This window comes from Microchirus variegatus (assembly GCF_963457635.1).
Source record: "Microchirus variegatus genome assembly, chromosome: 4".
Lineage (NCBI taxonomy): Eukaryota > Metazoa > Chordata > Actinopteri > Pleuronectiformes > Soleidae > Microchirus > Microchirus variegatus.
Window position 1 is genome coordinate 36063026 of NC_139805.1, and position 23265 is coordinate 36086290.

Genomic DNA, 23265 nt, shown 5'->3' on the forward strand with positions numbered 1-23265 from the left:
GTCAGCAGACTTACAGCTCGTCATAAACAGGAGGTCTCACTCTGATACAGAAGAGTGGCCTCAATGTGACCTCCAGTTATGATTGACGCCCTCTCGGCAGTGCTTGTTTTGAGTGACAGCCAAGCTGCTGGGTGATGATTAAGGTGTGTGTGTGTGAATCTGTGTGAGTGCCTGAGTGTGTGTGTGTGTGTGTGTAAACTGATATTAGAGATGCTCCACATCGACACCGCTCCTTGTTTAGAATCAGGCATTTAAATATTTCTACAGTGAGCTACAACTCAAAGACGTGTCCTAACTCGACTTTTACCGAATTAGAAAAGTTGACGTCTGTCGCCGTGAGCCTGTATTTAGACTCTCCTCATAAAATCCCAAGGCCTTTAAAGTAAACTTGTGCAGTGTCCGTAGGAAGTACGTATTCCTAAAGTGGGCGCTAAAGAAGATTTTGGTAAAAGGCTAACATAATACAAACACTGTGCAACCTCATTAGGCTCAACGCAAATGTGCCTAATGTTTTTTTGGAGAACGTTAGCTAGTGCATCAGGGCAAATGGATAATTTCAAGAATTTCAAAAAATCATTAAAATTATTCCTTAAGAGGTTTGCAAATATTTTCAATGGATCCTTGTTCAGGGCGATGCCGACTATTATGATGGTAAATTTCAGGTCATTCCAAGATACTTTTTGTTTTCAAGAAGAAAGTCAGCTCACTGTCAAAGTGCATCAGGGCAAATGGATCATTTCCTGAATTTCAAAAAATCATTAAAAATTATTTCTCAAGAGGTTTGCAAATATTTTCAACAGATCCTTGTTCAGGGCGATGCCGACTATGTTGATGGTAAATTTCAAGTCATTCCGAGATACTTTTTGTTTTTGAGACTAAAGTCAGCTCACTGTCAAAGTGCATCAGGGCAAATGGATCATTTCATGAATTTCAAAAATTCATTAAAATTATTTCTTAAGAGGTTTGCAAATATTTTCAACAGATCCTTGTTCAGGGCGATGCCGACTATGTTGATGGTAAATTTCAAGTCATTCAGAAATACTTTTTGTTGCTAATTCGTCTCCTGCACCAAACTCCATGGAGGAAACTCCATGCGGAAAGGAGAGCTGCAAGTCTACTGCTGCCTCATTTGGGAAGTTTGTGTCACTTTGGTAAATCCAAACAGCTGATTTCAAACACTAAAGTCACACAATAAGACAGTTGAACTTAGTAATAGAGGCAGCAGTGGATCAACAACTCCTGTGTGCCAAAGAGACACAAACTTCAGCCTCGAGGTGGATAAAGGTTGTCAAAACAGTGAGATAAAGTTGAAAACATTAAATTCAAATGGTGTATATTTTATTAGGTGAGCCTTTTGTTAAGAGGCTAAAATCTTTTTGCTTGGGTCCATGCTGGCAGCCATGTTTTCAACGAGCCTCCCTGACTCAGTACCTCATACAATCACCTGAACATACAGGTTCCTCTCCTTTGTTTACTTTGTGTTTTTGTCCTAACCTGGCTGGCGAAAAACAAGTGGAAACCACTTTGTTTCATGAGCCACATTTATTTTGCGGTTTCCACCAAACAACGCGCACTAAAACTTTAGTGCCAGTCGTACGCCGCCCATCTGGAGTTATACAGCGTGTTTTCTTTTCCAGATAAAAGGAAGGGATGTGCTGCTGGCACAGCTGAGAGTAAGATAACTGTGTTCATGACGACAAGCACACACAGATCACTGATCAGACACAAGAAATCTGCCGTAAAAGCTTTAGACTGACAAACATCATTAATTAGCATGAGCCTTTTTCCTCAACAAACATATTTGAATATCAAGTGTTTTAATCAACGTTAACACACATGACGACTTACTGACTAACCAGAAAAGACACCAGTGGCGTCACGTTTACGTAACTCCCGATTTGTTCAAATGAGTCTCTAGGGTAACGCTAAACTTTAAAAACAGAGGCACACATACGCAGTGCACAGGTAAGCTGGCTATTTGTAGCGCTGCTCTTTTGATTTTATAAACAGACCGCTCCAGTTTGACTGTAGGCAAGCTAACGGAGCTAACGAAGCTAACGGAGCTAATGCAGCTAATGCAGCTAACTGGTAAACGGTGCCTGGACTCCCACACGTCACACGCGTCTTTTTCCAGTGAGTCGTCATAGAAACGCATCACTCGTTAATGTGCGTTAACGTTGACGCCGTTAACGTTGACGCCGTTAACGCATTATCGTAGCCAGCACTAGTTTTAAACCTCAACTCCGAGAAAATAACATACAACAACGTTAGCCTAATAGCATAGTTGCCATATTTAAATAAGTTCAAAAAAGTCATATTTGAACGTTTTCGGAAAACAAGAAGAAAACTTATTTTTTAGCAAGCCCATTGGTAAAGTTAGGCAGATTACAATTACCAAAAAAATGACTTATTAGGCTAACGATATGGGTGTTTTGGCTTCCAAAACACTGAGTCGCGATCCAGATATGGGTCACAGGAGATTTTTTTGGGGGTCCCCTAACAAATCTGCAGAATTTTACCAATCTTTTAGTTTGTATGTACATGTTTTAAAGCGACACTACGTAGGATTTCAATCTTCAAGCCACTACAGGGCTCCGGTCAGAGAACACACATGATCATCTCAAGTTGTTACTGGCAGTAATGGAACGTAAAAATTGTGCATATTTGTTCAGTTTATCAGAAAATGACTCCTGAAACACAAGTTACCGCATCGCGCCAATGAGCGAAAAACAGGAAACTGACATAGTTCCTAGCGTCAACATAAGATTTCAAAATAGAAACCTCTGAAACATAAACTTATAAAGCCCCTACATTAGCACTGTGTAACTTCTGGTTTCAAGACCCTCAGATTCACAAGAAACTCTTAATAAATAAAGTCTAGTTTAATGGAATTGGTGTCAAACTTCTTACCGTGTTGAAAGGCGTGACGGACGACGACGGCGCGTTGGGCGGGTGGTCCCTGGCCACCACCAGCTCCACGGTCTCTCCAGGCTGCTGCAGGAGGGTCAGCGCCTGCTGCTGGCTGATCCCCGCCTCCAGAGGACTGCCGTTGATGACCAGGATCTGGTCTCGCTCCTGGAGACGCCCGTCCCTGCAGACACAACAGTCAATCACACAACAGTCAATCACATTGAGGGGAGCTGTTTATGACCACATGCTGCTACTTCACACTACAAATAATCGTCACGCACCAGCTACTCGATAAAATAAGATAGTCCCTTATTAGTACTAAGATAAGAAACAATACGATAAGATAGTCCCTTATTAGTACTTAGATAAGATGAGATATGATAGTCCCTTATTAGTACTAAGATAAGATACGATAGTACCTTATTAGTACTAAGATAAGATATGACAGTCCCTTATTAGTACTACGATAAGATAAAACACGATAAGATAGTCACTTTTTAGTACTACGATAAGATAAAATACGATAAGATAGTCACTTTTTAGTACTAAGATAAGATAAAACACGATAAGATAGTCCCTTATTAGTACTACGATAAGATAAAATACGATAAGATAGTCACTTTTTAGTACTAAGATAAGATACGATAGTCCCTTATTAGTACTAAGATAAGATACGATAGTCCCTTATTAGTACTAAGATAAGATACGATAGTCCCTTATTAGTACTAAGATAAGATACGACACGATAAGATACGATAGTCCCTTATTAGTACTAAGATAAGATATGATAGTCCCTTATTAGTACTTAGATAAGATGAGATATGATAGTCCCTTATTAGTACTAAGATAAGATACGATAGTACCTTATTAGTACTAAGATAAGATATGACAGTCCCTTATTAGTACTACGATAAGATAAAACACGATAAGATAGTCACTTTTTAGTACTACGATAAGATAAAATACGATAAGATAGTCACTTTTTAGTACTAAGATAAGATACGATAGTCCCTTATTAGTACTAAGATAAGATACGATAGTCCCTTATTAGTACTAAGATAAGATACGACACGATAAGATACGATAGTCCCTTATTAGTACTAAGATAAGATACGATAGTCCCTTATTAGTACTAAGATAAGATACGATAGTCCCTTATTAGTACTAAGATAAGATACGATAGTCCCTTATTAGTACTAAGATAAGATACGATAGTCCCTTATTAGAACTAAGATAAGATACGATAGTCCCTTATTAGTACACTATAGGAAGATAATTAAGACCATCCATCCATCCATCCATTGTCTACCGCTTAAGTAAAAAAAAAAAAGTGTACATTATAGACAGAGGGCCCCATAAAGGACAGTGAGGAAAACCCCATTATAAACACACAAAAATATGGCTCTTAATGTGATTTCTAATTTGACAATCAAGTGTTTTTTGATGTCACCTGAGACGACCCGACTCGGGTGAGGATGATGTTTTTATTACCGGGGGACAAAATAAGTGATGGACAGACAAAGAGACTGAAACAAGACTCATTAGCTAATGCTGTGAAGTCACCGCGCCGAGGACACACAAAGATTTACGAGCGTGTGAAAACCTGTGTGCGATGCCTCCGTGCTGGACGTGTTTGACGAAGACTCCCTGACTGCTGGTGCCTGCAGGATTCAGGCCGATCACGCTGAAACCCAGACCTCCAGACAGAGGCCGAGTCAGACTGACCAGCTCCGTGTCACGGCCCTGTTCACACAAAAGTTACAGCATCAGCATCAAAATATGACCTAACTCGGTGTGTGCGTGTGTGTGTGTGTGTGTATGGCTCCACCCACTTTAGCGGCGGTGTGGATCCACTTATGGAGGAGGTCGGATGAGGGCGAAGGCTGCAGAGACGAGGTCAGGACGGAGGAGGCGGAGGTGGAGAGGGCGGGCGGGGCCGAGTTGCTGCCGGGGTTAGCGGCGCTCATGATCAGCTGACCCTTCTTACTGAAGCTGAAGTCGCTGCCGGCGTCGGGAGGCATACTGCTCAACTACAGGGGGGCAGACATTTAAGAGTTTAAACATAAATATGCACCTATCATCGAATTAAAACCTACTAGTTACAATCATTTAACTATTAAAGCTGTCCATTTACCTACCGTTAGCATCCTCCCTCTGTCACTTTAAGCCAAAAAAGTCAAACGGTAGAAAGAAAAACGGATGATTTTAGTCGCTACAGTGCACAAACCTGCTTTTCTTTACATAAATTAAAAAGGGATATTTAAGGGTTTTTGAAATGTGGTTGAGGTACTGACACATGGTCAGTGCAGACTGCCAACTTTCCAAGTGGAATATAAAGTATGTAAACCACTCACTCCGTGCATTAACGTCCATTTAGAAAATCAGCAATTTTAGCTCGTGTGGAGGGGGGGGAAAGGCACGAGAGCTGCTGCAAGGACATCCGTCTGCAGTATAAATGCAAGCATCGTCCGGCTCTCGTCTGTTACCCGCATAAATGTCCAACGGTTTGCTTGACAGGCTTCAAATTTGGCAGGTGACTCACCAAGGCCACCAGTGTGTACAGTGCAGAGTTTGGCGGTGTTTGGATAAGAAATGCACAAGATATCCCTAAAAGAGCCACTTGTGGTACACACACGGCATAGCACCAATGGATACTCCATACTTCTAGCGATTATTCCCGTAACCTTACAACAGTTTGTGTGATTGGCGTCAAACTTGGCAGGTGACTTACTAAGGCCACCAGTGTGTACAGTGCCAACTCTAATGCTGTTTGGATGAGAAATGAAATGGATATCGGTAGAAACGCAACAGATATATGCTCTCTTAAATACACAGCATAGCACCAATGGATACTCCATACTTCTAGCAATTATTCCCGTAACCTTCCAACAATTTGCTTGACAGGCGTTAAATTCGGCAGGTGACTTACTAAGGCCACCAGTGTGTACAGTGCCAACTCTAATGCTGTTTGGATAAGAAATGCAAGAGATATCGTTAAAAGAGACACTCCTGGTACACACATGGCACAGCACCAATGGATATTCCATACGTCTGGCGAGTAATCCCATAATATTCCAGCAGTTTGCTTGACAGGCGTTAAATTTGGCAGGTGACTTACTGAGAGTACCAGTGTTTACAGTGCCAACTATGATGTTGTTTGGATAAGAAATGAAAGAGAAATTGGTAGAAATGAATCACGTAATTTTCCAGCAGTTTGCTTGACGGACATCAAATTTGGTAGGTGCCTTACCAAGGGCACCACTGTGTACAGTACCAAGTTTGACGTTGTTTGGATAAGAAATGCAAGAGATATCGGTAGAAATGCGACGGATAGAAGCTCTCTTACACACATGGCATAGCACCAATGGATTATCCATACGTCTATCGACTAATCCTGTAATTTTCCAGCAGTTTGCTTGACAGTCATCAAATTTGGCAGGTGACTTACTAAGGGTACCAGTGTGTACATTCCCAAGTTTGACGTTGTTTGGATAATAAATGCAAGACATATTGGTAGACATGCAACGGATAGAAGCTCTCTTACACACACGGCATAGCACCAATGGATAATCCATACGTCTGTCGATTAATCCCGTGATTTTCCAGTAGTTCACTCGACAGGCGTCAAATTTGGCAGGTAATTTACTAAGGGCGCCAGTGTGTACAGTGCCAAATTTGACGTTGTTTGGATAAGAGATGCAAGATAAATCTGTAGAAATGCGACAGATAGATGCTTTCTTACACACACGGCACAGCACCAATGGATATTCCATACATATAGCAATTAATCCCGTAATTTTCCAGCAGTTTGCTTGACGGACATCCAATTTGGTAGGTGACTTACTAAGGTTGCCAGTGTGTACAGTGCCAAGTTTGACGTTGTTTGGATAATAAATGCAAGACATATTGGTAGACATGCGACGGATAGATGCTCTCTTACACACACGGCATAGCACCAATGGATAATCCATACGTCTATCGATTAATCCCGTAATTTTCCAGCAGTTTGCTTGACGGACATCAAATTTGGTAGGTGCCTTACTAAGGGCACCACTGTTTACAGTACCAAGTTTGACGTTGTTTGGATAAGAAATGCAAGACATATTGGTAGACATGCAACGGATAGATGCTCTCTTACACACACGGCATAGCACCAATGTATAATCCATACGTCTATCGATTAATCCCATAATTTTCCAGTAGTTTGCTTGACGGACATCAAATTTGGTAGGTGACTTACTAAGGATACCAGTGTGTACAGTGCCAAATTTGACGTTGTTTGGATAATAAATGCAAGATATATCGGTAGAAATGCAACGGATAGATGCTCTCTTACACACACGGCATAGCACCAATGGATAATCCATAAGTCTATCGATTAATCCCATAATTTTCCAGTAGTTTGCTTGACGGACATCAAATTTGGTAGGTGACTTACTAAGGATACCAGTGTGTACAGTGCCAAATTTGACGATGTTTGGATAATAAATGCAAGATATATCGGTAGAAATGCGACGGACAGATGCTCTCTTACACACACACGGCACAACACCAATATATATTCCATACTGACGAGTAATCCCATAACAGTTTGCTTGACAGGCTTCAGACTTGGCAAGCAAATCACTAAGGGCACCAGTGTGCGCAGTGCCAACTCCGATGTTGTTTGGATAATAAATGCACGAGAAATGCGACACATATACCACTAAACGAGACACTCTCTCTCTCACTGAATTGTTCAAATCTGTCATAATTTTCATTATTTCAATATCTGTTATGATTGTATTTGACTTTCATTCATATTTGACCACAAAAACGGGCACATATTGTACTGTAAAAAGAGAGAAAAGACAAGTCGAGGGGAAAAAATGAAGTGGATAGGCTGGGGGGGGTGGTGGTGGATGTAAGAGTGGCGGAGCAAAAGAAGGGGGGGGGGGGTAAAAAAAAAAAGAAAAATCAATAGATTCCTCTGCAGGCTCTCTCCCTCTCTCTGAACAGGTAATGTATTAATGACCTTTACACTCACATTGTGGAAACTTATCAGTCTGCGGGCTTATTTAGGCCGGGCTGACGGAGCAGGATCCTGAGCCATTTCATCAATACCGCCTCGACAAGGCCGTTACTCAAAGCAAGACACTAGATATTAAAGCTTGATAGATCTACACGGAGCCGGGGGAGGGAACGCCGGACGCAAGGAAGGAGGGGAGGACGGAAAATAAATAAAGAAAGAGAGAGAGAGAGAGAGGGAGAGAGAAAAGTCCACTCTACCCCTCCTCTCTCTCTGCTTCATACCGACACATTCATAGACTCAGCTCTGACCTTCGCAGCACTTAGAATATGAAGCCCAGTGTCGGTTATTGCCATTATGTTAATTTGGCCGGCGGATTGTTTATTGTAAAGGCTGCGCGTCAGTGCGGAGCGGAGCTGAATACAGATGCGGGCGATGCGGAGGGGCGAGTCAGCATCGCCGTGTCCGGCGTCGACGACAAAAAGCGACGCACCCGAGAGTCCGTCAACCACCTGGACGCGGCCGCTGCCGTCCTGGTGTTCATAAAAAACCACACATCAACGCACAGTAAAAAGACAGCAATAACAAAGTGACGGAAGAATACTTTGGGTAACGTTCGCACACAGCGTCGGACACAGACGCCTTTATAAATCCTCCTTCATCAAACGCTTTAGTTTTAGTGCAGACTCAGCGCGACAGTCTTTGTAAACGGATAAAGAAATCAGCGGATCGATGCGAGTCTCTCTCTCCCTCTCTCACACAAGCCCTCCGACTTTGCAGCTCTACAAATCTGGCATTAAGTTAACGTGGAGGTGTTTTGTCCTTAAGCTGGACCGCGTCCAGCCGGTGTCAACCTTTCGGCACATAAACAAGAATTGCTGCCGTAATTAACGCAATTCATTTTTTTATAATGCACCATTAAGTGGCCGTGTGTAACGAAACGGCTCCACAGTTTAGTTAAAAATGAAGGAGGTTTTTGGATATCGTCAAATCACGATTAAGTATCATTTTTATATTGAATACATTTGTGAAATACACTAAATGTTATAAATACATGGACTCTACTAAAGTAAATGATACAAATGTTAATAAATAAGACTTATATAGCAGTGTCATGGCAGAATTTAACCATATTTCGGGCCAATTTCATTATTGATAACATGCGTAAATATCCTTGCCTCTACTTCCGCGGGATATTTACATCCCGACAGTTCCATTCTTTGGCACCCGTAGAAAATAATACGTACCAAAAAAAGAAAAAAAAACGTTTCACTCAGTGGAAACACGGCTTTATACCGGTCATTCCTGCAGATTAAGAGGATGCTAACTTCACTAAGTAAGTGACTTGTATACAATATGGGCCGATATTGCCAGAGACGCCACAGTTACGACATTATCACGATATTTAAGTTACGATGCGATTACATACCGATATATACTGAGCATAATCGTGAAACACGCGAGCGATAGCTGTAGTGAGAGTGAGCACCATCTGGTGGACTGATACTTGGCGTCTCAAAGACGATATATAGTGTATTGCCACTCAAAATATCTCAATATCATTTATCGATTGATATAATATGGGCGGCTATTGCCAGAGACACCGCGATTACGACAACATCACGATATTTAAGTCACGATACGAATATATAACGTTGTATTCTGAGATATATGTACATATGTGTATATATATACACACATATACATATGTATATGTACATACGTATGTATATGTACACACATACATATGTATATGTACATACGTATATATATATACACAAATACGTATGTATATGTACATACGTATATATATATATATGTGTTTATATATATATATATACACATATATATATAAATACATATAGACATATATACACATATATATACATATACATATATATATATATAAATCGAATATACACATATTTATACATATATAGCCAATCAAAATATTGCGATATCGGATAATCGTGACATCGGATCAGACCATTCCTACTGAAAAACTTCCCCAAAATATTCATTTTCAATACAAGGTTGCAAAGGGGCAGGGACATTTCCGGTACATTTGCTGAAACTTTCCACGGGAATAAAAATTAATTAATGAGAACTAACTGGAATATTCGGATAAAACGAGTAAAAAAAAATAAAAACCAGATCCACTAACAGCACAACGCTATTCAACTGTCACCTCGGATTATTTTCGCCAAAGATTGGGCAACAATATATTATTTACCAACTATATTTAAGTTCCTAACCTTCTGTTTTGAAAATTTCCAGTTTATTCCCATGGTAAAATTCCCATTTTGATAAATTTCCTGGAATTTAGCAACCCTATTTCCAGGCGTAGGAAACCAGTTTTTCTGGTATTTCCAGAATGTTTTTTCCCCATCGCCGTGGTAACTGAGCTGTGTGAAGTGTGGTCGACATGCACCGTCCCGCCCTCATCTGCTCCTGACACTTTAACGCTCATGTAGATTGGCGTTTTCTTCATCCCGGGGCCGGATGATGAGGATTTGTAAGAAGGGCTGCTCACAGACGAGGGTGTTTCTGAGTTTTTAAGAGAAGTGCTGCCGTAGCTTTGATTCACAGTACAGGGAGAGAGGGGGGTTTTATGAATTGTTTTATGACCTGTGTCAGGCCATGCACTATAAACTCTGCTGCTTCTGTTCTGATCTGCTCCGTGAAAGCAGCAGATTTAAGGTGCTCCTCCTCCTCACCTGGTTGCGGAGCTGCTTGATGGAATGCTGCAGCGTCAGGATGTGGCTGAACAGTGGACTCTGCAGCGTCTCCCTCAGGCTCCCCAGGGAGTCGCTGTGGGTCCACTCCTCCCTCTGGACCAGTTTGGAGTGCAGACGGTCCAGAGCCGCCAGAACCTGCTGACGCTCTGCTGAGGACACTGAAGATAACACACACACACACACACACACACACACAGGCGGTGTAATATGTGAAATCCACTCACAACAGTGTGTATGTAAACAACAGGCTGACATGAGAGAGCTTACCTGTCGGGACATTTTCATACATTGTTGTCCTCCACTCTCCGTCTGGAGAGAAGACAGAAACAGAGAAGTTAAGAGAGGAACAGATGAGACCAGAGATGAACAGAGAAGACAAAAGAGGAACAGTGACGACCAGTGAGGACCAGAGAAAGGACCAGAGAGAAGACCAGAGAGGAGACCAGGGAGAACCAGAGAGAACCAGAGAGGAACAGAGAAGACCAGGGAGGAGAACAGTGAGGAACTGAGGAGACCAGAGAGGACCAGAGAGGAGACCAGAGAGGAAAACAGTGAGGAACAGAGAGGAAAACAGTGAGGAACAGAGAGGAACAGAGAGGAACAGAGAAGACCAGGGAGGAGACCAGAGAGGAGACCAGAGAGGAAAACAGTGAGGAAAACAGTGAGGAACAGAGAGGAAAACAGTGAGGAACAGAGAGGAACAGAGAGGAACAGAGAGGAACAGAGAGGAACAGAGAAGACCAGGGAGGAGACCAGGGAGGAGACCAGAGAGGAGACCAGAGAGGAGACCAGAGAGGAGACCAGAGAGGAGACCAGAGAGGAGACCAGAGAGGAGACCAAAGAAGACCAGAGAGGAGACCAGAGAGTAGAACAGTGAGGAACAGAGAAGAACAGAGAGGAACTGAGGAGACCAGAGAGGACCAGAGAGGAACAGAGAAGACCAGGGAGGAGACCAGAGAAGACCAGAGAAGACCAGAGAGGAGACCAGGGAGGAGACCAGAGAGGAGACCAGAGAGGAGACCAGAGAAGACCAGAGAGGAGACCAGGGAGGAGACCAGAGAGGAGACCAGAGAAGACCAGAGAAGACCAGAGAGGAGACCAGGGAGGAGACCAGAGAGGAGACCAGAGAAGACCAGAGAAGACCAGAGAAGACCAGAGAAGACCAGAGAGGAGACCAGGGAGGAGACCAGAGAAGACCAGAGAAGACCAGAGAAGACCAGAGAAGACCAGAGAAGACCAGAGAGGAGACCAGAGAAGACCAGAGAAGACCAGAGAAGACTAGAGAGGAGACCAGGGAGGAGACCAGAGAGGAGACCAGGGAGGAGACCAGAGAAGACCAGAGAGGAGACCAGGGAGGAGACCAGAGAGGAGACCAGAGAAGACCAGAGAAGACCAGAGAAGACCAGAGAAGACCAGAGAGGAGACCAGAGAGGAGAACAGTGAGGAACAGAGAAGAACAGAGAGGAACCGAGGAGACCAGAGAGGAGACCAGAGAGGAGACCAGAGAGGAGACCAGAGAGGAGACCAGAGAGGAGACCAGAGAGGAGACCAGAGGAGACGAGAGAAGTCCACAGAGGAGACCAGGGAGGAACAGAGAGGAACAGAGAGGAACAGAGAGGAGACCAGAGAGGAGAACAGTGAGGAACAGAGAAGAACAGAGAGGAACCGAGGAGACCAGAGAGGAGACGAGAGAAGACCAGAGAGGACCAGAGAGGAGACCAGAGAGGAACAGAGAAGACAACAGAGAGACCCAAGAAGAAGAGAACATACCAGATAGGAACAAATAAGAGTAAAGCAGAATGTAATTTCACCTAGGACTAACCATTTCAAATACTGGACATAAACAACGAATAAAGGTTAATAAACCTTCACTCGTTGGTTCCATTAAATGTTAGGAAATCACAGCTTAGAGCAGAGAAAAGCAGTGAAAAGCAGAGAGGAACAGAGATTAGTAGAAAGGAAATCAGAAATGTGCAGATTAAAACAGTGAAGATCTCCAAACAGGCAAAGTTCTGAATGTTATCGGTAAACAAAAGTGCACTGAATAAAGTACCACACACACACCAACTTAAATAAACACACACCAAACTACGATTTGAATTAACGAATTACTTATCTAAAAACTGGGTTAGTTACTAAACTAAAACAACTCTGTTTTTCCGGTATGATTTAAAGTCGCTGACCTGTAGCTCAGTAGCTCAGTCTGTGGTGCGTTCAGGTGCCTGTGAGTGTGTGAGTGTGAAGCTCAGGTGAGAATCTGTTCTACACAATAACAACAGAAAGAGAGAGAGAGAGTCGCTTTATCAGCTCACACACGGTGGGAAAAACACACACAACAGTCATCACGCACACACACACACACACACACACACACACACACACACAAACACACACACACACACACACAGCCTGAAGGTGAGCGCGTGCGAGCAGTGGGAACTCACCTGAGAAAACAGGAAGTGAAACTCAGCAGCTTCAACAGGGAGGAGATGAGAGGGCCATTATTTGATTTAATCAATCAATAAATAAATAATCCACCAACCTGTGTGTGTTAAGTGTTAATCTGTGTTATTATTGTTTAAAAACATACGGTTTTTAACCGGTTTAAGTCCACGGACAGGTTCCGCTCGCGCAACAGGTGCATCGAAAAAATCACCGAAGAAGAAGAAGCGGAAAAAAAACCTGCTGCGACATAATTAAAAACTCTTTTTTAATAACTCTGAGGCTCCGTGAACACACCTGACTCTTCTCTGTGTGTTTTTACTTCCACTGAATTCACAAAAATCACATTTTTTAAACAAACTTCTCCTCGATAACTTCACACTCACACACACATAGAGAGAGAGAGAGACGCCCAGCAGTGAGGGAGCTAGCCGCTTAGCATGCTAACTTAGCCTCTTCCTTCCCTGAGCTTTTTAAAGTCTAGGAAAAACCGGGTCTGGTTTAATTTTTTAATTTTCAGCAGAACGCAGAGACTGAGGAGGACCAGCCGGAGACACTGAGCGGGGATTTAAACACAGAACCGAGCGGGAAAAGAGTCAGTTATGAAGTGTTTTTTTAAACAACTCACATCAGCTGGATCCGCTTCAGCACCACAGTGTCGCTTTAATGCTGCCTTCACGTGCTATCGGAATAAAACCCAACTGCCACTGGACGTGGGGGAAATGTCACGCAAAGCTAATTTGTTGTTTGTTTATTTAACAAACAGCTATTTAACAACTTAATGTATTATTTCCATGTCAGTAGGTTATAAATTATTTATATAAAACAAACTATGATGGCGGTGATGGCTAGCTAACGTTAACTTAGCTCAGTCGGTAGCTAAACAGTGTAAATATTCCCAATAATAGCAGGAAATTCAGTCAAAGTTGTTTGTTTATTTAGTACCGTATTTACTATCTGATATATTACATCACTTTTGTCGAGTGATACATTTATTTTTACATTATTGAACCCATCAGAAGCGTGTTTTCCTGAAAATAATCACAAATAGCCCCTACTCTTCACCTCATTTAAGTATTTATGTAGTTTAAACCTCAATTTAATCAATAATCTAACATTTCTAGCAAGTTTTTGGCCTGAAATCTCAATGGAAATGTCAACAAAACAACATAAACGCATTTCCGGTGAAGCTTTCAACCCAGAGTTTAGTAATAAAGCAGTAAATAAATGTATTTTAGTCTTCGTTTTTTGAACCTGTTACTAGTAGGAAATCACACTGCAAAATTAAATGATTATACCAATGGGAAAAGGGTCCATTTAGTAGGATATACTAACAAGAAATGCGTTGATTTCTGTGCATTCGGCATTCACTTAACATATAATTGTTCTCATACAGTATATGACCAGATTTTTAAATCAAACGTTTAGTTTTGAAGCCACATTGGCTATTTTTTAGCCAGTAATAACAAAAATATGATACTTATTATTTAGTTTTGCTAATGAATTACAAAGTTAACACATAAAAATGAAACAATATCGTGCCATATAACACAGTATTTAGTCCATAAATAGTTCGTCTGATTGATTGTGTCCGACGGAGCTCTAAATGACCACCCTGACTGGCGTCCTGAAGGCATCATCACGTCACGTGACAGTCATCTACGTCATCGTCATGGCGGACTCCCGGACGCGGCTGCGGTGTTTACGTTCTGGGATGTGGATTCTGTTGTTTTACGGCGTCTTCTCGCAGTTAGCGGCGGTTCTGACCGAGGACGCGCTCGGCTGCGAACACCTCGGGCTCGGACAGTATCCTTTTAACCGGCCTATGTCGACCCCAACACCCGGCGAGAGGGCGAGCAGTCACCCGGCTATGGTGATGATGATGGTTAGCCAACGTTAGCTTAGCGAAGCTCGCGCAGCTAAACGGTGTGAATAGTCGCAATAAAAGCAGCTAATTCAGTCACAGTTGTTTACTCGGTGTTGTATTTACTGTCTGATATATTACGTTTACTGTGTGAAGTACGAGAGTTATATTTAAACCCACAGGAAGCGTGTTTTCCTTAAAATAAACACATACATAACCCCATACTCTTCATCTAAATGAAGTATTTATGCGTTTGTACCTCAATATAAACACTACTGGAGTACTTCTAGTATTACATTTAAAGTGTATACGTATTCAATGAAAGATGAATTCAACTTTATCATAGATTCAAGTTCTTATCCTGTTGTAAATAGTTCTGATTAGTGTGTTATTATTGTATTATATGTATTGGATCGCGTTGTAATACATTGCCTACCATTATGTTCAAAGACAACAATGACTGATAAATGCCGATAATTGAGGCCGATATCTTTAGCCTGTGTTTTTAGCAGATTTTCCCTCCTCCATCGGATAGAATATAACCGTTTAAATAATTATAATAACATAAAAGGTTTAATATTTTGGTATTCGTACCAGTGTGTGGACTTCCTTGACTCCTCGGCTCATGTATCTGTGTAATGAGCCTAAGATCGACGAAGCCACTCAGGAGCCAGCGAACTGCAGGGACACGACGGCCTGGGGTGAGTATGGTGACGGTGAACACAGAAACACAAACGGTTAATGGAAACACGGAAAGAAATCACAATCCCCGGTGTAGCTAAAAGGAGAGAATCACCAGGAAGTTATGCAGAAGCTGCGTCTCGATTCATCTCATATTAGAGTTAAATGAGTCAATCTGGTCTCTGTTGGAGACGACCTAATCTGGCATATGTGCCCTGTAAAGTTTGTCCAAGCCTGACCTGAACCCAACTCGGCTTGAGTAACCGTAAAGTTACCGTGACGCATGAAAAACACACGCCTTGAGTTCTCACAATCACATTTTTCAAACTCTTCATCAGTTCTTCTTAAATAAATGTGCATTATGTAATAAATCTAAAGCAACTGGCCATAAAATCCTCCTAATACGTCACAGAGACTCAAGAATAATGTTCATATAACAAACTGAACTCACCAACAACAACAGTACAGCCAAAATATTCGCATTAGATGTTGTTTATGTTTTGAAATCATGTTTTGGCGTCATGTGGCGCCACCTACTGCCGCCGACCAATCATTGCAGTCAGTCGTTGCCAGTTACGCCAGAGCTACAATGACGGAGAAAATCAAACCTAAAAGACCTCTGTATTTTGAATTTGAGTGTAGTAACCGTTTTTGGCCACATTGTTACATATAGCTTCTTTAACTTTAGTTCACTCGTAATTATTTACACAACTATTTAGATTAGAGCTGAAACGATTAATCGATGAATTGATTATTAATCAATTACTAAATTAATCGGAAACTATTTTGGTAATCGATAATCGGTTTGAAGCTTTTTTCATGATGAAAACAAGATTTCTGATTGTTTTAGCTTCTTAAATGTGAATATTTTCTTGGTTTCTTTGCTCCACATAACAAAGAAATCATTAAAACAGAATAATTTTGGTTTATATAAGACATTCAAGAACATCATCATTTCCAACTTTGACAAACACTGATCAACGTTTTTTAACATTTTCTGACATTTTATGGACCAAACGATTCATCGATTAATTGAGAAAATAATCGACAGATTAATCGATTACGAAAATAATCGATAGTTGCAGCTCTAATTTACAGGGTGGATTATTTGGAGTTGTTGTGGAATTGTTGTGGTCTTATTTCAGTTTCTACTTATTTTTATGTTAAACATGTATTTATGTTCAACTGTGTGTGTGTGTGTGTGTGTGTGTGTGTGTGTGTGTGTGTGTGTGTGTCTTCAGTGGAGTGCCTTCCAGCTCCAAACATCAGCTGTCGACTGTCTAACGGGACAGAGTTCAAGTTCAGCGGTAAAGAGGTGGGCTTCAACAAAACCATCTCCTGTAGGAACGTGTGAGTGTACACACACACACACACACACACACACACACACACACACACACACACACACACACACACACACACACACACACACACACACACACTCTTGTACTTGCTGCATACTGAGGACTGGGTAAAAGTGCCGACAAAGTGAGGACCAGCATTTCCACTTTATAAATCAACACAATTAAAAATATCTACTTCATGAATGACATCTATAAAGAACTACTGGGTGCAGTACCATAAAATATCTGCAGGTGGAGCCCTAGAGCAAAAAGTGTGTGAAACACCAGGGCTGGAAAATGGGTTTTTGTACCAAATTGAGGACCTCTGTTAAAAACAGTATAGCATGTTTACAACCTAAGGAAGTGATTTGAATGAAAACAAAGTGAGGACCGGTCAAAATGTCCTCACTTTGTAAAAATGACCTCACTTTGTTGGTTAAAAACCCTCACTGGTCCTCGGTATGCCGCAAGTACAAGAACACACACACACACACAGCTACAGCTTCCTCCATTATTAACATTAAAAAAACATGTTTTCATGACTTTGTTTTTTTTGTTGAGTCTATTGATTAAATGACAAAGAACAAAATGAACAGCGCTTAAATGTCCTGGTTTTAAATATGAGATACGAGAGTCTGGATGCATGTACGGCCTTGTAAATGTTTCACAATAAAAGCCTTGTTTCAAAGAGGGGAGTTATTTTACTTTGAAAGTGTTTGAAGTGTTTGTGACATATTTGACAGATGTTAAACAGAGGTCAAAGAGGTCACTTTAACACAGAGTGAATATAGAAGACGTCATGTGTCTCTAACTTGTTTGTCTTAATATATAAAATATAAAAGTAAGACTCACCGCTCACACAGCTGAGGCTTTAATGACTCCTGCAGGGAAACCTGGATAACAGCTGTTTTCATCCTCATCATCATCACACTGAGATGAAGTTATTTTTCTGTGTTTTTTTTCATTTTCTCAGGAGTGGTTATTCTTACAAAGTCGCCGTGGCTCTGTCTCTGTTCCTCGGCTGGCTCGGAGCTGATCGCTTCTACCTGGGCTATCCTGCACTGGGTACACACACACACACACACACACACACACACACAGGTGGCAGCAGCAATAATTTAGTTAGTTGACTTCCTGGGTGTTTTGCAGAAATTTACGAGGTTCCTTGAATGCATCTTGAATCTGCGCCTCTGAGCTCAACTCGCTGTAGATGCCGATAAAAGTGATGAAGGAGATAACGGATAACATCAGATCTACGGAGTAAACTTTATTTTAACACGCAGTTGCAGGCAAACATAAGGGTTTACTTTGTCTTAAAGGGGAATTCTGGGATTTTTTAGATCCAGTTGATTCATATTCCATTAATTAATTACATGTTTAGAGATTTTTCAGCTTCTAAAAATGTGAATATTTTCTGGTTTCTTTGCTTATTATAACAAATAAATCATTAAAACTGAACCACTTTGGTTTGTAGACAAAAACGAGACATAATTTCCAGGTTTGACATTTTTTAAACCTTTTTTGTAGTGCTGTGCAATAGGTTAACGCGTGACACGTTTCTATGACGACACGTGTTACGTTATGTTTACGTGCCGCGACACCGGAGTCCAGGCACCGTTTACCAGTTAGCTCCGTTAGCTGCATTAGCTCCTTTTAGCGCCGTTAGCGCGCCTACAGTGGAACTGGAGCGATCTGTTTATTAAAGGAAAAGAGCAGCGCTAACAAATAACCAGCGTACCTGTGTATAACCCGCGCGTCTTTTTCCGGTCAGTCGTCATAGAAACGTGTTCTGCGTTAACATTGATGCCGTTAAACGCGTTAGCATTTGACAGCACTACTTTTTGGACATTTTATGGACCAGAGAAGGACTCGATTAATTGTGAAAATAATGGTTATTTGCTGCCCTGCCTTGTTATGTGCACAAAGACAATTACACGGTCTCAGATCATATTCCACACTTCCAAACTTCTTCTTCCAGAACTGAATTCTCTGAAACTCGGGGGGTGAAAAATGGCGGCATTGCCCTTTAAATTTTCCTGGTTTTCCAACCTGAATTCAAACCCAATTTAATGAGTCTTTGTCCGTCACTGATCTGCACACAATGGACCCTAATAACCCGAAGAATAACAGTTATCATTTCCACAACAAGGCCGAGTTATTATCTGCAGCCTGAGTCTCTGCTCTCGTCCTCCGTTTAATGAGACACCTGCAGCAGCACAAAGGCTCAAAGCCTGCACACACACACACACACACACACACACACACACACACAGCTGCACTGACAAACACCTGGCCTGGTTTGGCACAGGTCGTCCTGGCCTGAGCCAAGTTGAGACGATCCAAGTCAAAAAAAATAATGAAATAAAATAATCACAAGATCATCATCTGTGTTTCAAAGCTGCACAGAACGAATAAATAAATAGAAATTTATCGACCACCGAAGTCTGCGATTTTCCAACAAATCACTCGTTTCTTATTCTGAATTTTGCATTTTTATTTTCATTTTAACTGAATGGTACTTACTTTCATAATCTGTTAATCTGTCCATTAATTTCCTGATTTTTCTTCCCAAAACTAATCAGTTTTAATTGATTTATTTTATCACATGAAGCAAAGAAACTTTAAATTTAAGAAGCTGGAATGATAACAAAACACTTGAAACAATGAAATCAACGATCGGAGTAGTTAAATTAATAATTACAGCCTTAGTTTTCAGATTATTTTCTTTTAAAAGGTAGTTTTTTTAAACTGTAGAGTTCGACTGAAACACAGCTTTTAATGGGCAGCCCACGGCCAAGCGGAAGGATAGAGGTCAAATTGACCATCACTAATTGGTGTGTGTGCAAAAATAAGTAATTCAAATACTTTTACTTTAGCTTATCCATTAAGAAAGGATGCTCGCCTCCTTGTCTTTATGCTGATGCGTCCCTTTTTTAAAGACACTAAACCCCATATTGTCGCGCTGCAGCTGTGACAGCAGTGTGATATGAATATGTGTGTGTGTGTGTGTGACATGGTGAATGGCAAAACCCTAATGTAAAAGCACTTTTCGTGGTCGTCGTAATGAGAAAAGCACTTTATAAATAAACCTTTTTACTGCCCAAAAACAAACAAGGTTAGCCTTTGTTAAAGTGTCCCCACGTCGCTAAGACAAAGAGTAGCAATAGAGATGAATATTCTAATATTTTTTTAGCTGCTAAAATCTGTGGTCATCCATTATCACAAGGTGGCAGCAGCAGCAGCAGCAGCAGCAGCAGCAGCAGCAGCAGACATTTATTTAGTGGACTACATGTGTAAGTTTTTGGAAGTGATGACATTTGCAAGGTGCCTTGAATGCATCTTAACCCTCAAAATACACTGGTTGCAGAACGGATCTGCACAGCTCCGCTTATTTACACTGCTAGCGCCTCACGTCTGAGATGTGGTACTTTATACTGTAAATGTTGTCAACGCAACAAACAGAGCAATGTTTCTACCGACCGAAGGAACAGGAGCAAGACTGCAAGGATTCTTTCTGTGATGTGTTTAAGTGAAATACGATGTGGTGTCAACACGGGATGTTTTATTTTCCTACTTCCTCTGAGTGGACACAACGCAACGTAACCATTCCTCAAACCAGTGTATTTTGGGGGTAAAGCTGCTCCTCTGAACTCAACACACAGTGAACCCTGCATTACTTTCATTAGCGCTCATGCACTGCAGTTTAGAAACGTCCGTTCCTAATAAAGAGGCTAAGGTTATAGCTGTAATTAATCATCAGAAGGGGGTTTTAAATGTTTTTTAGCCACCAGAATTTTTTCTGTACCATGAAACGAGGTCATTCATTCATTCATTCAGTCATTCATTCATTCATTCATTCATACAAACTTACCATGACATTTCCTCCTCTGCTGTTTTCAGGGCTGTTGAAGTTTTGCACAGTTGGATTCTGTGGAATTGGCACTTTAATCGACTTCATACTCATCGCCATGCAGGTGAGTCCACTTCAGTCTCCATAACTTTTCAGGTGGTCAGATTCCCCTCACTCAGTGACACTCACTCTGTAGCTATAACACATAATAAATAAACACGGGTACAATATGTAAATTTGAATTGATTCATTTAGATGAAAGAATTTCACAGATCTAATGCTGCAAATTGTATAAAAATGTAATCACTCTCTAAGATGGTAAAAGACAAAATAGTAGTTCAGGGTTCCCATGGGTCCTCCTCCTGTTGCAGTCGGGGGGGTTGTTGTCAGGGTTTGTTGTGGGTAAAGGTTGTCGGGGTTGTTGTGGTCCGGGTTCGTTGTGGTCTAGGGTTGTTGTGGTCCGGGTTTGTTGTGGTCTGGGTTGTTGGGGGTTGTTGTGGTCAGGGTTTGTTGTGGTCTAGGGTTGTCGGGGGTTGTTGTGGTCTAGGGTTTGTTGTGGTCTAGGGTTGTCGGGGGTTGTTGTGGTCAAGGGTTGACGGGGTTTGTTGTGGTCAAGTGTTGTCGGGGGTTGTTGTGGTCAAGGGTTGACGGGGTTTGTTGTGGTCAAGGGTTGTCGGGGGTTGATGTGGTCAAGGGTTGTCGGGGGTTGTTGTGGTCAAGGGTTGACGGGGGTTGATGTTGTGGTCAAGGGTTGTTGGGGGTTGTTGTGGTCAGGGTTTGTTGTGGTCTAGGGTTGTCGGGGTTGTGGTCTAGGGTTGTCGGGGGTTGTTGTCTAGGGTTGTCGGGGGTTGTTGTGGTCAAGGGTTGACGGGGCTTGTTGTGGTCAAGGGTTGTCGGGGTTGATGTGGTCAAGGGTTGTCGGGGTTGATGTGGTCAAGGGTTGTCGGGGTTGTTGTGGTCAAGGGTATTCGGGGGTTGATGTGGTCAAGGGTTGTCGTGGGTTGTTGTGGTCAAGGGTTGTCGGGGGTTGATGTGGTCAAGGGTTGTCGGGGGTTGTTGTGGTCAAGGGTTGTCTGGGGTTGTTGTGGTCAAGGGTTGACGGGGTTTGTTGTGGTCAAGGGTTGTCTGGGGTTGTTGTGGTCAAGGGTTGACGGGGTTTGTTGTGGTCAAGAGATGTTGGGGTTGTTGTTGTGGTCAAGGGTTGACGGGGTTTGTTGTGGTCAAGAGATGTTGGGGTAGTTGTTGTGGTCAAGGGTTGTTGGGGTTTGTTGTGGTCAAGGGTTGTCGAGTTGAATAAACAGGCGTTGGCCGATCCATCGTCCATGTTGTTGTGCTGCGTCTTTTCCCTGAGTCCCAACATAATGAGTGATGCTTCGATGCTTCCAGAACTTCCTAATGGACGGCGGAGTGGGGGGGAAAAGAGTGGGAAATGGATTAAGTGAGGGGGGGGGGGGGGGGGGGGGGGAACGGAAGGTGAAAGGTCAAATCACTTCTACTCATTCAAGTGTTTTAGATAATCGAGGCTGGACATCCATTACAGGAAAGGGTGGAGGGGAACAGCGATGGATGGATGGTGCAAATGGGCTGTTGTGTTTGACGGAGCAGATTTTTCTTGTACTAAAAAAAACTTAGACAGCAGTTTGTGTTTTTGCACCAACAAAGCAAAAACCTCACAACACGAAATGTAAATAATTCAACCGTTTAGTACGGAGAAGTCTGATTTTAACCGTAGAATCCCCCACATGATGTTAAAGTTTGGGTGTTTCCTCCTGCAGATTGTGGGTCCAGCAGACGGATCGAACTACATCGTGGATTATTACGGCGCCCGGCTGACCCGCCTCTCCATCACCAATCAGACGTACAGGAAGCCTCACCTGTCTCTGTGAACCTCACCTGGACATCAACACGCTAACCCCGGTGCAGTGAACGATCTAAACGTCTGAAAATGTCTTCACTGTGATGGAATATTCATGATTTTCTTTTTTAAACGTTGGACCCGTTTGCTGCCTCATCAGTAATCTGATCTCAGATTACCCTCAAATGGCAACCATCGAGTCTCTAAAGTAACGCTAACCTTTAAAAACAGACGCACACATACGCAGTACACAGGTACGCTGGTTATTAGTAGCGCTGCTCTTTTTGTTTGATAAACAGGACCGTTGTTTGATAAACAGGACCGATCCAGTTCCACTGTAGGCTAACGCTAACGGTGCTAAAGGAGCTTACGGAGCTAACTGATAAACGGTGCCTGGACTCCGGTAAACATGACGTCACGCGCACCTTTTTCCGGCCGGTCGTCATGAAAACATGTCATGCGTTAACGTGCATTAGCATTGACGGCATTGATGGTGCCCAGCTCTACTTCTACTTCGTCCGATGTTTCTTCGCGTGTCGTTTCCTCTTTCTTCGCTTCCTACGACAACGGATTT

At 42.1% G+C, this 23265-nt stretch overlaps 2 protein-coding genes across 2 annotated transcripts in view; one reads left to right on the plus strand and one right to left on the minus strand.

Moving 5' to 3' along the window:
* The window catches only part of patj (PATJ crumbs cell polarity complex component), a gene marked incomplete at its 5' end in the record, with an annotated part of 133544 nt that extends 122599 nt beyond the window's left edge, over nt 1-10945 (minus strand). The window contains 5 exons of the mRNA XM_083888324.1: nt 2911-3091; nt 4514-4653; nt 4743-4940; nt 10636-10814; nt 10924-10945. Coding sequence (XP_083744450.1) covers nt 2911-3091; nt 4514-4653; nt 4743-4940; nt 10636-10814; nt 10924-10945 — 720 coding nt within the window. The remainder of the gene's footprint in view (nt 1-2910; nt 3092-4513; nt 4654-4742; nt 4941-10635; nt 10815-10923) is intronic.
* A 3759-nt stretch (nt 10946-14704) lies between these two features.
* tm2d1 (TM2 domain containing 1) lies at nt 14705-22767 on the plus strand (the record flags this gene model as incomplete). Its single annotated transcript, XM_083888325.1, has 6 exons — nt 14705-14904; nt 15560-15663; nt 16885-16993; nt 17960-18051; nt 20887-20960; nt 22612-22767. The coding sequence occupies 6 exons, from the start codon at nt 14705-14707 to the stop codon at nt 22720-22722; spliced, it is 690 nt and encodes a 229-aa protein (XP_083744451.1). The 3' UTR covers nt 22723-22767.
* Between the last annotated feature and the right edge of the window lie 498 nt (nt 22768-23265).